The 14,718-nt window shown below is 42.6% G+C and overlaps 1 protein-coding gene across 1 annotated transcript in view; it reads right to left on the bottom strand.

The window, feature by feature from the left end:
• MED13 (mediator complex subunit 13) overlaps positions 1-14,718 on the bottom strand; it is a 98,280-nt gene that overhangs the window by 27,445 nt on the left and 56,117 nt on the right. Inside the window, exons 7-12 of the mRNA XM_053367829.1 lie at positions 14,339-14,501; positions 11,724-11,834; positions 9,760-10,443; positions 2,417-2,624; positions 1,454-1,520; positions 807-934 (exon numbers count right to left, since the gene is read on the bottom strand). Coding sequence (XP_053223804.1) covers positions 807-934; positions 1,454-1,520; positions 2,417-2,624; positions 9,760-10,443; positions 11,724-11,834; positions 14,339-14,501 — 1,361 coding nt within the window. The remainder of the gene's footprint in view (positions 1-806; positions 935-1,453; positions 1,521-2,416; positions 2,625-9,759; positions 10,444-11,723; positions 11,835-14,338; positions 14,502-14,718) is intronic.

Genomic DNA, 14,718 nt, shown 5'->3' with positions numbered 1-14,718 from the left:
CTTGGGTGTGCCTAAATTACCTCTTAGGATGCCAGCCATTTTAGTTCACTTTTCCAGAAAATGTATATGCGAAGCAACTTTAAACATCCAAATCACAGCACCAGACAATAACAACAAGGTTGACAAATTTTACAACCAAACAGCCAAGTAAATAAACAGAATCTGCTCCAAATCATGCTGCAGGATAAAGATTATTTGCAGAGTTAAAAAGAGGGGGATTTAAGTTAAAATTTCAACATAGCCACTGAAATTTGAGGAAATGTTGCACACAGAAACAAACATTGCACTTATTTAGAAGACTTTCCTACGCAACTCTGGGCCCCATATCATCCAGGCAATAGATCATCTAAGCAAGCTGTTTCCATCAGCAGCCGCACTGACCTCACTTAGGAGGCTGATAAAGATGAAGTGTGAAGCAAGAGCCCATTTGCACAATGCATGTCTGTCATTCAGCAACTCTCGGCTAAGACTTATTATGCAAACTGCCTCCTTCAATCTATACTATTTGAGCAGTTCCCTTACTAAGGTACTGACTCTGCTTCAGTTGCTTTGCACATTCAAGTCAACAAATAACCCAAAAACGCATAACTCACTTTACAGACAACAGTTATAGGGAAAGGCTTAAGATTATACAAACAGATCCAGCTCAATTGGAGAGTTATAAGAATGGCTCAGAAACTGCAAATAGGAAAACTGGTTCAATTTTTTTCTTGTTTTTAGTTCAACACTGCGTTCGCTGTCATGTGGTGCTTCTTGACCCCCACAACAATATGAAGCTATGAAACATATCTTATCAAGCCACTTACTGTTAGCTCATCTTCATCAGAGTTGAAGAGATTGTCAAGGTCAGTGTAAGAGACAACCAGGTCATTTTCATGAAACAAACTAGTTGAGGCCGTGCGATTGTGAGGGGGAATACGCTGGGCATCTATTGCTGAAAGGAGAGAGATCAAAGGCTCAGCAATGGACTCTGTTCTAGCAGTTTAGACAATATAGTTTAATTAGAGAACCTACTATCAAATAGAGGGACACGGGTGGCGCTGTGGGTTAAACCACAGAGCCTAGGACTTGCCGATCAGAAGGTCAGCGGTTCAAATACCCGCAACAGGGTGAGCTTCCATTGCTCGGTCCCTGCTCCTGCCCACCTAGCAGTTTGAAAGCACGTCAAAGTGCAAGTAGATAAATAGGAACCACTCCGGTGGGAAGGTAAATGGCGTTTCCATGCACTGCTCTGGTTCACCAGAAGTGGCTTAGTCATGCTGGCCACATGACCGGGAAGCTGTACGCCGGCTCCGTCAGCCGCAACCCTAGAGCGCCGCAACCCCAGAGTCGTTTGCGACTGGACCTGAGGTCAGGGGTCCCTTTACCTTTACTATCAAATAAACCAATGCATACTTGTTGTTCTATCCAGTTTTTAAAACAAACAGCATGTGTTTCAAAACAGCAGTGTTACCTTGTTTGACAGAGGGGCTAAACAGTGACATCGCATCCTCTCCAACATTAGGTGTCCCATCTTCAGCCTGCAAACAACAAAAGGGGGCAGCAGGCCGCATGAGTATGTGACTGCACCACATGAGTTATTTAACATATAAAGCTGCCTTATACAGAGTCAGGCAGTTTTCACCAACTAGGCACTTTTCGGATGTGCCAGTCGGGGCCAATGGGAATTGTTGTCCAAAACAGTTCAAAGGCACCAATTTAGTGAAAATTGGTCAATTTCAACTGGCAGTAGCTCTTCAAGTAGAAGTCCAAGAGCCTTTCAGATACAAGAGTATTAGCTGTCCCTTCTGCCTGGTATTGCCTACTCTTACAGGCACTTGTTCTTGGGCAAAGTTCTTCCCCATCGCTTGCTACCAGAGCCAGTGTGGTGTAGTGGTTAAGAGCAATAGACTCGTAATCTGGGGAACCGGGTTCGCATCTCCGCTCCTCCACATGCAGCTGCTGGGTGACCTTGGGCTAGTCACACTTCTCTCTGAAGTCTCTCAGCCCCACTCACCTCAAAGAGTGTTTGTTGTGGGGGAGGAAGGGAATGTTAGCTGCTTTGAGACTCCTTCAGGTAGTGATAAAGCGGGATATCAAATCCAAACTCCCCCTCTTCTTCCCTATGCCCTATCATTTATCATAAACAGGTGACCGTGTGACATGGGGCAAGGCACTGAGACTGCTTTTTGAGAAACACAAGGACACACATGGATACTTTAGCTGGGATTTCTGCAGTGCAGGGATTGGACTATATGACCCTCGGGGTACCTTCCAACTCTACAATTCTATTACTCTGCAATCCCTTTGGGGCCACAGAACTAGTTGCAAGACTCTACATCCTCTTGGCTCATGTGTGCTCCTCACTTACTGTTTCTGCATATGCTTCTGGTCCCTCATTCCCTGTGCTGGGCTTCACCCAGACCTTTTCACTCACCTTGTGCTTTTTCCCGGCTTCTCGCTCACTGTTCTGCCTGTCCTTTTTATCAGGAAAAGGGAATTCTTCATCTCCATCCACAAATGCATATGGATCCATTTCAGGTTCCTGGTCAGCTACTATTGCTGCTAGATACTGGTTCTTGCTCTGGTACTGCTGCACCAATTCATCAGAGACTTTTAAAGGTTTTCTACATTGCACCATTAACCTGTACACAGGAAAAAGACAAGGTTACAATGAATAGAAACCATATGCCAAAACCCTTCCAGTGATTAAAACCTTTAATCGCTTCTCAAATTGTAACCCATCTTTCCTCCAATGTGCTCAAGACAGCATTTATTACCCTGGGAGAGGTGGGCTGGTCAGCACAGTTCAACCAAAGCAAAGATCACCCAGTGAGTTTCATGGCTGTGCAGGGAGCTCAGCTGTCTGCTGTCCAACTCTAACACATTTAAGCACCATACCTTACAAGTTTTCCCCCAACACCACACACATAGTGGAATCCAACCCCCGCCCCGCGCACACAAAATTATAAATTTCACTAGAGTCCCACAACTACTCTAGACAACAGTGGATTTCTTCTTCCTGAGTTTTTCACATGAGTTATTATCAATTTGGTATTTTAAAAGTCTTTATGTCCATTGCTAATTAGTACATGGCTTATGTCAGCTCTTCTTTCCCAGCACTTTACAATGAGGTCTTTAAAAACGATAGCACTATTCACATCTCAGCTTTTGCTTATGTTTATCAGTATCAAACCAATTAGCACTTCAGTAACTGCCATACTGGTACAGTATATTATTACTATTACTATTATATTCTTACATGCCTTTCACCACAAGGTCCCTGGGTGAGTTTGAACAACATAAAAATACAGTATTAAAATCAGTTAAAATAATATACAATCAGATACATGACTGAAGAGCTTTTAGCTCACAAAAGCTTATGCCATAATTTTATTCTGGACATTATTCCAGGAGGGATTTCTTCTCTTAAAATTCATATTTTGCTAATGAATGAAGCAAAAACCACTTCTCTCACTGCCCAGAATTCACATTATTCTCTGCAATGAAGCCCTTTTGTGCACCAAGACCAGATAAATATGCTTCATGGGAACATACAGCAGTACAGTTGTAGATAATGGATGGTTTAGACTAGAGCAGGAGAGAGAGACTGTGGTATCCTGGGGGACCACTGACCAGCTCCTACTAGATCAGCTGGGACTCTCTGCAAAGTTTGCAGGAGTTAGGGAAACTTGATCTGATCTAGCAAGGCAGTTATGAAGATCAGACCTAGATTTATTAGCTTTAGTTAGCTGGCTGCATCTGGTGTCTTCAGATCACGCACTGGGACCATGCCTTAACTGTGATCGTCTCCATTCAATCTATTCAATCTCCTTCGGGTTTAAAATGCACAGGCAGGCCTCCATGTGCAGATGAGACTCTCTGCTTCAGACTGTCATCCTCAAACTCATGGAGGGTTTCATTCTGTAGAGTTGAGGTTCCCAAACTGAGCTCAGTGGACCACCAAAGCTTCATTCAAGTGGTTCGAGGCAAGCCCGCATTAAATATTCATTTTTTTTAACTGTGTTTTTACTGCTGCTTTTATTTCTTACGCTTTATGTTTCTGTGTTGCAATTTGAATTATATGGAGTACAAATTGGAATGCAATAAAATACAATGTAACAAACAAAGCAAACAGTAAAAAATACAATTAAAAATATAGAGCATCTATCACAGCGCATTGCAATTGTTATAACCGATGGAAAAACAGTTAAGTGGTCTGCCAAGACAACCAGCAAATTTCAAGTGGTCAGAGGGAGGACGGAGTTCGGGAAGCACTTGTGTAGTGATTCCACAGCAATGGAGCAGGTCTTGGCAGCACATCTTCCGTTTTTCACATGTGAGGAGCTTGAGCAGCTGAATGGGGTTTCATAAACACAGCAAGTGAAGTCAACCCATCCTTGGGTTAAACATTTGCAATCTGAATAATAACCAGTGGTATCCATTTAGAAACACATTAGCAAACCTTTTTTTAAAAAGGCTCAAAAGTTTTGCAGTCACTTATAGCCAGTAAGATGATAATAATAATAATAATAATAATAATAATAATAATAAATTTTATTTATATCCCGCCCTCCCCAGCCGAAGCCGGGCTCAGGGCGGCTAACAACAATCAAATAATCAAACAATCAAATAAACCAACATTCTAAAAATATTTCATTATAAAAATTAATTAAAATCAAGTTGATGGCAACCATTAAGCAAAACTCTGTGCAGGTTGCCAGAGGAGGGAGTCAGGCTGCGCCCTGACCAAAGGCCTGGTGGAACAACTCTGTCTTGCAGGCCCTGCGGAAAGATGTCAGGTCCCGCAGGGCCCTAGTCTCTTGTGACAGAGCGTTCCACCAGATTGGAGCCGCAGCCGAGAAGGCCCTGGCTCTAGTTGAGGCCAGCCTAACCTCTCTGAGGCCTGGGACCTTCAGGATGTTTTTATTTGCAGACCGTAGGTTTCTTTGTGGGGCATACCAGGAGAGGCCCACTGGAAGGCTATTCAGAAAAAGAAACTTTACATTAGGTAGTTCAGTTAAGCCAAAACTGGCTAATGCAGGCATCTAGTAGGCTAATAATAATTTTTAAAAGCACTGTTGCTTTATGAAAGTACTTGCAAGACTCTTATAAGAAGTAGTCTCTGAATTGAAAGGCTGTCAGCAGATTGAACTGGAACCCAAGGTCTAATATATGGGTCAGCACCCAGGGGCCCCTGGCCAAATCTTCTCCTAAGAGCTGCAAACCAGGTCCTCCCATTGCAGAGCGAGAGACAAAGGAGGTGTGGAGGGAAAGGCACCGGGTCAGCTGACCCAACCTGCACACCAGAACAGGAGGAGGATGGTTGAGGTGCTGGTCCATCGCCTTCTTTACCACCTTAAAGTGTCCCTCCAGAAAAGCAAGCTTCTGAGCAAGAGCTTAAAAAGAACCAGAGGCTTCTCTGCAAACTAAGCCTGTTTCTCATGGTGGTGGTAACCCTCTGACTGGGCTGCAGGTGAGGGCCTCCATGAGTGAATGCTCCTCTTTACTCAGTCATGCAAGCCCCCACCTGCAGACTTGCAATGCTACAGCAGACAAAGGTTTACCACTACTGTGAGAACTAGGCCACAGGCACGTTAAAAGAGATAAACAACCTCAAGCCCAGGAAGTGAAAATAAGAACACACTTTTTGGTGCTTTACACATCCTCAAACTACTGTAGTAGATGAAAATATAATCAATCTGTTTCAAGCGTGATCATTTGGAGCATGCTCTTCCCAGGCCTCAAGTAACTTGAGAATAGCTTTGCACAGTGGATTTTCCAACTAACAGGAGCTTCGGCCTGCCCTCCCTGGCCACAGAGACACATTTGATCAAGTCCTGTAGTAGGTCTTTTCCTAAACCACCTCTCAGGTGGGCAATGAACTGGCTGCAACTGAGCATTAAAGACAGCTGGCATTTCTATCTGGAAGCAGCTGGGATGCTCTCATGACCCTTGGCAACACCACACACCAGCGATTTCAATATTTTTTACCTTCCCATGTCAAGTTGTTTGCTGTTGCAGGGATGCTGGCCTTCACTGTTATTCTAGATATTTATATCCTGCATCTCTGCCCCAAATAGAGACAGCCAAGGTGGCTTACATTTAAAAAACAAAAAAGTCTATGAACACTGGAATTTGCAACAGTAAAAAAATACTTAACGGGCTGCAGATAACACAACTTCACAGTGGAGAGGAGAAAAACCAATATCTAATTCAAATAAGCAGTACGTCAAAGGCCTGCTGGCTCAGAACCATCGGCTTCAAGCAAACTGCTACCAGGAGGGAACAAAATGGATTTCCCAAGGCAGGGTGTTCTACAACCTAGGTGAGGCAACAGACAAGGTCCTGTCATGTGTATTCCCACCAACTGTTCTTCAGGGAGCACTGAGACATAAAACATCTTCTGCCCAGACAGGAATATAGGATATAACAAAATCAGACCATTGGCCCATCTCTAGCTCAGCACTGCCTATATATATTGTTAGGCAGTGACTCTTCTAGGTCTCCAGCAGATGCTTTTCCCAGTCCTACTTGGACACCAGGGATCAAACCTGGAACCTTCTGCATGCAAGGCAGATGGCCTACCACTGAGCTATGGCTCTTCCCCTGATCTGAGCTGTGTGGAAGGCTCATAAGGTAGGAGGCAATTCTTTCGATATTCTGATCCTAAGCCATTTCTTGTGCAGAGATCAGGCCACAGAATATACTCAAGAGGGAAAGAATGGTAACAAACTATTTTACTGATCTTCTCATTCATGAACAACTAAACAAAGTTCCTCGGAACACCATTTGTAAGGCACTATTCAGATTTATTTCTATTTTTAAAAACTATCTTGTCCAGAAGCAAAACAACTTTTTGGAAAGACGACAGCACAGGAAACCTGCTGACAGCATTGTTTTGTTAAATTGGCACCTGCCTTCAGAATAAGCTCACAAACGAAACCAAAATGAGATCGAAAAGGAAATGCATGTTTCCTTACCCTTGAACAAGAGCAAAAGAACAGCTGAATATTATTCAGAGTTTGAAAATGTTACCAAGCAGCTAACAGCTGATGCACAAAGGATGAGCGACAGTTGCAAGCAGCACACTCAGCTTTTACAAAACTGTAGAGCTTATTGGTTTGTGTGGGACTTTTTGTTTTTATTACGTATTTTGTGTTTTTTATCTTGCATTTTTACCACCTTGAGATCTATGGATTAAGGGAGGTATACAAATTTAATAAATAAAAAATAAATAAATGAGAAGCTTACTAATTTTTTCTCTACCAATATGGAGGGAAAAGGAACTATTAAGTGTTGGTGGGCTGCTTCCAGTCTCAGGATAAAATCAATGAACATATTTTTAAACTCCTAGTTCTAGATTTAAATGCCCACTTAAATCCAACAATTACAGGTGGGCTCTGCATTTATTTTCATTAGCTCATTCAGAGGCAATCCAGCTTTGTGCCCCTTTCATCTCCCTCTATTTTCATGTCTCAACAGCAGCTGTACACATCTCCTATGATTGTCTTAGAATACTTCAGACACACGAGTTGCAAGTTCCTTATGCCAGGATTATTTCAGGAACATAACAGCTCTTTTGAGATTCAGCAGTAATCAAGGACAATTAAGTTCACTGTTGGTTAGCAAGGAGGATGAATTACAAAAAAGGTTGCTATGAAGCCTTTGCACAATGGAAAAACAAAAAAGAAAGAAAGAAATGATCCCCTTCTAGACATACAGGAACCAGAATACGACCCCTCAAAAAACTCTCCCTGCTGCCACTTAACTAGCACTCATAGGACGTTGGGCACTGATGTTTACAAGTATACAACTAAGATGTTTTAAGCACATACTTGAAAACTTCAAAAGTGTGGACAAACATGAGTTGATAAGCACGTGTCTCATGCAGATAAACTCATTACTGTGCCAAGTTTCAGTAGGTAGCTATAGCCAATGTACTTTTAGGGATAAACCCAAGGGTTTGCTGCCAGGTTATATGTGACAAAGCCTAGAACAGGGGTAGGCAACCTAAGGCCAGTGGGCCACATGCGGCCCAATCGCCTTCTCAATCCTGCCTGCGGGCGGTCCAGGGATCAGCATGTTTTTACATGAGTAGAATGTGTCCTTTTATTTAAAATGTATCTCTGGGTTATTTATGGGGCCTGCCTGGTGTTTTTACATGAGTAGAATGTGTGCTTTTATTTAAAATGATGCATGTCTGGGTTATTTGTGGGGTATAGGAATTTGTTCATATTTTTTTCAAAATATAGTCTGGCCCCCCACAAGGTCTGAGGGACAGTGGGCCCACGGCTGAAAAAGGTTGCTGACCGCTGGCCTAGCATTAAGCAAACATGAGATGAGAAGGGAGTCAAAAAGTGACAAGAGATAAAGGCAAGTGAAAGGTGCCATCTTTGCACAGGCCACAGACCTCTGGTTCCAACTGTGAAAGGTAAGAAGTGGTGATGTTGAGCTAGCCTTTCACAGCCAAGTCTTAAGACTGCACCCCCACCCCATCCCCTTGTTTTCCCACTCTCCTTTCCAGGTTCCATTTCTGTGATTAGTTTCTATTGCAAGTCAATTAAGGAGCCATTTCTATAATTTCAAACTCAAGTTAGCTGCTCTGAGCACACAGGATAGGAACAAGATATAAATCTTGCTGATACTCTAATATCAAACAAAACACTCTCCAACAGATCCAACAGACATGGGGCAAAAGATAAGTGAGAAAGCTCAAAAAGAAGTTAACTTCAGTCATGTTCCCTTTAAAAATCAGAGGACATGATTTCCCTTTTCATTCCACAGATTCCAATGTATTGCAGAGTTAGTTACAAGCTTAGAAGCTGGGAAACCCACAAAGGGATTTTGCTTTTGACTGAAGTGAAAACAAAAATCTAGAATGGAAACTATGATAAATCATCTAGCTGAAACAGAGCTTTTTATTCATAACACATAAAGGAGATTCATCAGCCACAGAGAACAAGGGAAACAAAGGCAGACCAATTCAAATATTTTGTGGTTTTAAGTCCACAGCATAAGCTGCATTTTAAAACTGGTATTTCATTTATAAATAATAGCTCTTTTAGCAGCGAAAACCGAGAGGTATTCAATTAAATGGTAGGTCCACTTTCAAGAATTTGACACACTCCTAGTTACATAGTCCTCTCTGAAGGAAATACAAAAGCTTCCAAATCTTAATAGCATCAGTGGAGTTCTTGGACCAGGTTGGCTCTATAGCAGACCTGGGCTATCACTCAAGTGGCTTTTTATAAAGAGAATAAAAATCTCCAAGCAGGGGAAAACTGCAAAAATTAGTTGAACATATAATTTAAGCCATCTAGCCCAGTATTATCTTTTGACAAGCAGTAACTTCCAAGGTCTCAGATTTCTTTCCCAGCACTTGTTACTTGAGATCCTTTGAACTTGGAAATGCCAGGGAATAAAACCTATGAACTTCTGCATGCAAACCACATACTCCAGCCCCATGCTGTGCCCCTCCCACCAAATTCAAATGGTACAATCATCCAGTCCCCCTAGGATTTGAATACAGGACCTCTCACATTCTGAATGAGAATTTGAATTTTCTAGTACTCATACATATACACAATTGAGTGAATACTTCTGCATTTTTATCCTGGACATTCACAATTAAAATGCCCACAGCAGAACCACAAGTTCCGCTCTTTCTGAACCATGATAATACAAAGGAAAACAAAATTATCTTCTCATAAGAACTAAAAGGTTTTTGGATTAGATGCAAATTTTGCTTTTAGAAGTTAAAACGTAAGGTATGCTTACTCTGTAGCTGAAGGTAAGTTGTCTGACCCTGCAAATCCCATAGGGTCATCCTTGAACTTTTCACTTGGGAGCTGTGGTGGCAAGAAATTCACGTCCTTTTTCTTTGGAACCTTGTAATACTTCCACGTGGAATCTGCATCTTCGTCTTCCAAGTTCACCGCTGCACCAACATACATTGTGGGCTCTATAACTTCTGGGAATTGAGCTGGGAAAGTCTGAGACAAGCCCTCTATCCTGTCTTCCATTGTTTTTGAAGGAACTAAAGGATCTGGAGTTGGCATCTGATAGAAATGCTGGCTCTGGGGAGTGGAAGGAGTTTTAGTTGCCCCTTCATCAGCAACATCACACGGGTGAGGACTAAGGGGAGGTGGCTGGGGAGAATTTGCCATTTCAGTGCCATGCATCTGAGGAGTCTTTGCTACATCATTAGTTCTGAGATTTGAAAACCTCACTTGGTTATCGGACGTGGTAATCACAAGCCTCTGATTGGCCGAGTCCGCCTCCATGGCAATGTCATCAGTGATGGAAACACGATGGTGAAATGGGGTCAAAGGACGTTTCTGGGGCTTATCTCCTTTCTCTTGCTTCTCATTTGCCTTGTGCTTTGGAGCTGTTTGCTGCTGCTGGCCCACAGGAGGCACTGGCCCCTGCTGAATTGCAAGTCTTGGCTTGAGACTTTTGTACCTAAAGAGGGGCAGGAGAGAGAATTGGGGTGGGAATCATCTGTATTGTTAACTGCCAGTAGCATTTCACATTTCGGCAACCATTACACAAAAGCGAATTCAGCTAAATATGTTTATATGCAGACGTAACACTTGTCCATGATTACTATACTGCTTTGTGGTTTAGCTCAGTGAGTTAAGCCTTACCCTTGCAGCTTACGAACATGGAGACACCAACTAGTCACCTTAGTAGCAGAGAGCATGAAGAGGTGGCAAAACTGCCTTAACCACAGTTTTCTCAGTGCACACGCGATGCTTACCCACAGTTAGCGGAAGTCATTGTTTGCAAACCCACTTCCAACTGTGGCTTCCCATCCTGATTTCCATCAGTCCTTAACTGTGGTTTAGGCATTCAGATGCAATGCTTAATAATGGTTAAGCAGTATGTTGCCACAGGGGAACACATTCCTCCTACAACTATTGGCAAATGTATATGCCTTAATGAAGCATTTACAACCAAGTAAAAAGAGAGGACAGAGAAGGAGGCAGGATAACATATCAAGATGCTGCTGCTGTTCCACCTAGACCAGGCATAGGCAAACTCGGCCCTCCAGATTTTTTGGGACTACAATACCCATCATCCCTGACCACTGGTCCTGTTAGCTAGGGATGATGGGAGTTGTAGTCCCAAAACATCTGGAGGGCAGAGTTTGCCTATGCCTGACCTAGACTGCCCCCTGGCCCACCTATTACCAACTGCCCTCAGGGAAAGTCCCAAAAGAAGGAAAGACAAGCAGGCAGAGAAAACACCAGCTACCTATGCTTGCTCTAGCTGGGCTAGATTTCCTTTGTTTTAAGCATATGGTTTTTAATGTACCCATTGCCCATTTAATGTACCCATTACCCATTTGACTTGCCGTCAAAAAGCAGGCTACAAATCCACTAAATCAGTCGTCTTCAACTCTTTTAGACCCAGGACCCATCTTTAATCCAATGCATTTAATCCATCTTTAATGCATTTGGAGAACAATTTCTTGCTATCTTTTTACCATATATTTGTATGGTGGTAGTGCTATTGTGCCTCATCTTAGTTCAAAACCCTGTTAGTGGATCCCAGCTCACCAGTTAAACACCAATGCACTAAATAAAATAAAGTTCCAAAGAGCCTATACACCTAGTCTGTTAGCTTACCGTATTGACCAACATGTTACCTTCTTACTGTTTTATAATTTTTATGAAATGGATCCTGAAAGATTCCTGCATAGTTTTACACACCACAACTGAATATTCTGCAAACTTTACCTTGAGCAAGTGCAATTTGTCCTCTGCGTGGCTTCAACAAACTCCCAAAATGACATTTTGTCAACTGTCTCATCTTCACATACGCCATTTGATGTAGCAGAATACTTCCTCCTGCATTGCATTTGGGAGAGAAATTCTTTTAAGTAAACTGATGAAAATTATGGAGAAAACATGAATCTGTGGTGGATCATATAATTACTGAATCTATATACTTTCCTGGTTCACCTGTGTCTAGAAAGAATCATATTTGGACAAGCTGTATTTTTCTCTCTTTGAAGCTGATGTTGTACCTCAAATGACTAACAGGTATGTGTTTTGCCAGGCAGTAAAATACCTTGCAAGTTAATACCTTTTGTGGACTTACAACATATGTGTGTGTGTGTGTGTGTGTGTGTGTGTGTGTGTACACACATATACTGTCAGGGAAGAGTTAGAAGTTTTCAGTTTATCAGAGGGAGAAAGCATTCCCCAAGGGGGGAAGGAGAGCAGTGAATCTAATAGAAGGGAGCAAGAGGAACAACAGGGAGGGACCGGCTGTTCACAGGAAAGGCAAGGGTTAAGTTCTAGCTCAGATTTGGAGGAGGGGAGATACAGGCCAGCTCTAGCCAGGAGGTTAGAAAAAAGAGCGGGAAAACGAAGGGAAAGGCGCCTTCGCCATTTTGAGGGTGGCTGGTCATGGAGAAGAAGAGCTCAGAAGGTATCTGAAAGAAGTGACTCTGAGGAATAATAGTTAAGAACTGTTTATAAGATTATTTTGTTAATACACAATAAAAAGTTATAAAAGAACAAGAAGCGTTTGTGTGGTGATCTGAAGAGGACAACGACCAGTCCTGACATATACCATATCAATCCAATAACAAATAACATTTACCATATCAATCCAATGTAGTACTGTCATACCTTGGGTTACAGATGCTTCAGGTTTTGGGTTGCACACCGTGCCAAACCCGGAAGTACCGGAACAGGTTACTTCTGGGTTTTGGCGCTTGCGCATGCGCGCTTGCGCATGCGCAGAAGCACTAAATCGTACTTTGAGCATGCGCAGACGTGCCGAATCACGACCCGCACGTGCACAGACGCGGCACTGCGGGTTACGAACGTGCCTCCTGCACGGATCACATTCGCAACCCAAGCATCCACTGTACTGTATTTAAACTGCTACAATTGAGAGGGCCATTTCTATATCTATCTATAAAATTATGATTCATGAGAAGTTTCCCTCCATCTCATATAAGTCTCACACAAATGAGGTTGACTGGCAACTGGTTCAGGATTTACAAAAAAGAAAGAAAAAAGGAGCTTTTAACACTATGCATAACGAACTTAAGAAATTCAGTGCCACAAGATGTGTGGCAATACCCACAACTTTGTGCAATATTAGATTAGCACAAAGGGGGTAGGCCTATCAGCAACCGTTAGCCCACAGCAGCTAAATGCAGTCTCCCACACTGAAAGGCAATCTGCTTCTGACTTCTAGATAAGGAGGGGCAACCACTACCATAGGACCTTCCTTGTGCGTACCCCAAAGCATCTGGGTGGCCAATGCTGGAAACCAAAATGCTGGTCCAAATTCCAGCAAGGGACTGGCTAAATGCAGCTTAACTGCACCACCTAGAACTAGGAATCTCAACAGAGAAATGGCTCCTTCCACAGGTCCCCACATCATGTGTGCAGGTTTGCTGCTGCTCCAGATACAAAGAAAACAGCCTTCATTACAGGCCATTATCTTCCTCCCTCCCTTTCCCAAGAGCCTGCCAGTTCTCATTAAAGAGTGATTTATCTGCCCACTAAATACACCCTGTTATCTGCTTGGCATTTGATGTTGACTTTTGTATATTGTTTTGTCTTTGTTTCTTGCTCAAGCTTTAATAAAAATAGCTTTAAAAAATAAAATAAAATAAAAACCTAAATACACCACCTGTTCTGGCTTTCCTATTGCTCCCACTTGCTGCCTAGTCTTCCCATTCTAACTCCCAAGCTAGGACATGTAGTCCGATTCCAGCAGACTAATCTGGCAGCATGGAGGGGGGAAAGCAAGGAAGTATTCTTTCTTAGTGCCTTGATCAAATATTATTCCTAAAAATGCTGGAATAAATTAATTTATCTAGAGTGTGCCTGCTATTTAGAGAAGGAAATTGAGGAGATAGGCTGGGCAAAGATAGTTTCAGGGTAAAACTCTCTGGACAGAGAGTTTCCAAACATGTTGCTGCCCAGGGCCTAAGTAGTTTCTTACTGGTGAGTAGCAAGTTGACACACTTTCTTCTAGGATAGAAGGATAAAGGAAGTATAGGTTAGGGAACATACATTAGTTCCTCTGGGATGGGAGGTGGCACTTTCTTGGATCATAGCCAAGGGAGAGATGGGAAGGGAGAGAAAGCTAGCCAATACAGCAATCGATAAAAGTGTTTTACACATCCCCATCCATCTCCTTTACATGCCTCTGATGTCTTCAGACTTGGGTGAGCAACAAATTAAAAACACTAAAATGTACCAAGCAATTAAGGAACATGTGCAGCTTTGGTTGACCTCATTTGAAAGCTACTGTGTTCCACTTTTAAGTACAGATTTTACAATGTCTCCATATGCACACATGCACACAAAAACCTCATACATACTTGGTCAGCGCTCTGTTCATATTGCATTCTTGCCAGACTCTGTCAACCACTTGATTGGCCAGCTTCCGAGGGATTTTGCCCCCATGGTGACTAATGCTTTCGGAGCTGAATATGTCAGAAATAGAAGGGAGCTTCACCCACTTCTGGGCTGAACGAGTATCAACTGAAGAGAAAGAGGGAAGGCAACACAAGAGTTAACTAGATGGTTAGATTTTATCCATCGTATCTGCTTAAACAACGCCCCCCCAAACCCCCAGTTTTTATTGCAGGGACAAAAAATCAGAGCACAAAATCAGAGGCAGCCACAGCATTTGCAGGCACCAAATAGTTGTTTTTTTAAAACAACAACATTGTCTTCCTTTGAATTACTACTCTGAGAC

The sequence above is a fragment of the Podarcis raffonei genome, chromosome 15 (assembly GCF_027172205.1).
Source record: "Podarcis raffonei isolate rPodRaf1 chromosome 15, rPodRaf1.pri, whole genome shotgun sequence".
In the NCBI taxonomy this organism is placed as follows: domain Eukaryota; kingdom Metazoa; phylum Chordata; class Lepidosauria; order Squamata; family Lacertidae; genus Podarcis; species Podarcis raffonei.
The sequence above is the reverse complement of the archived record's forward strand: the minus strand, read 5'-3'. Positions and strand labels throughout refer to the sequence as shown.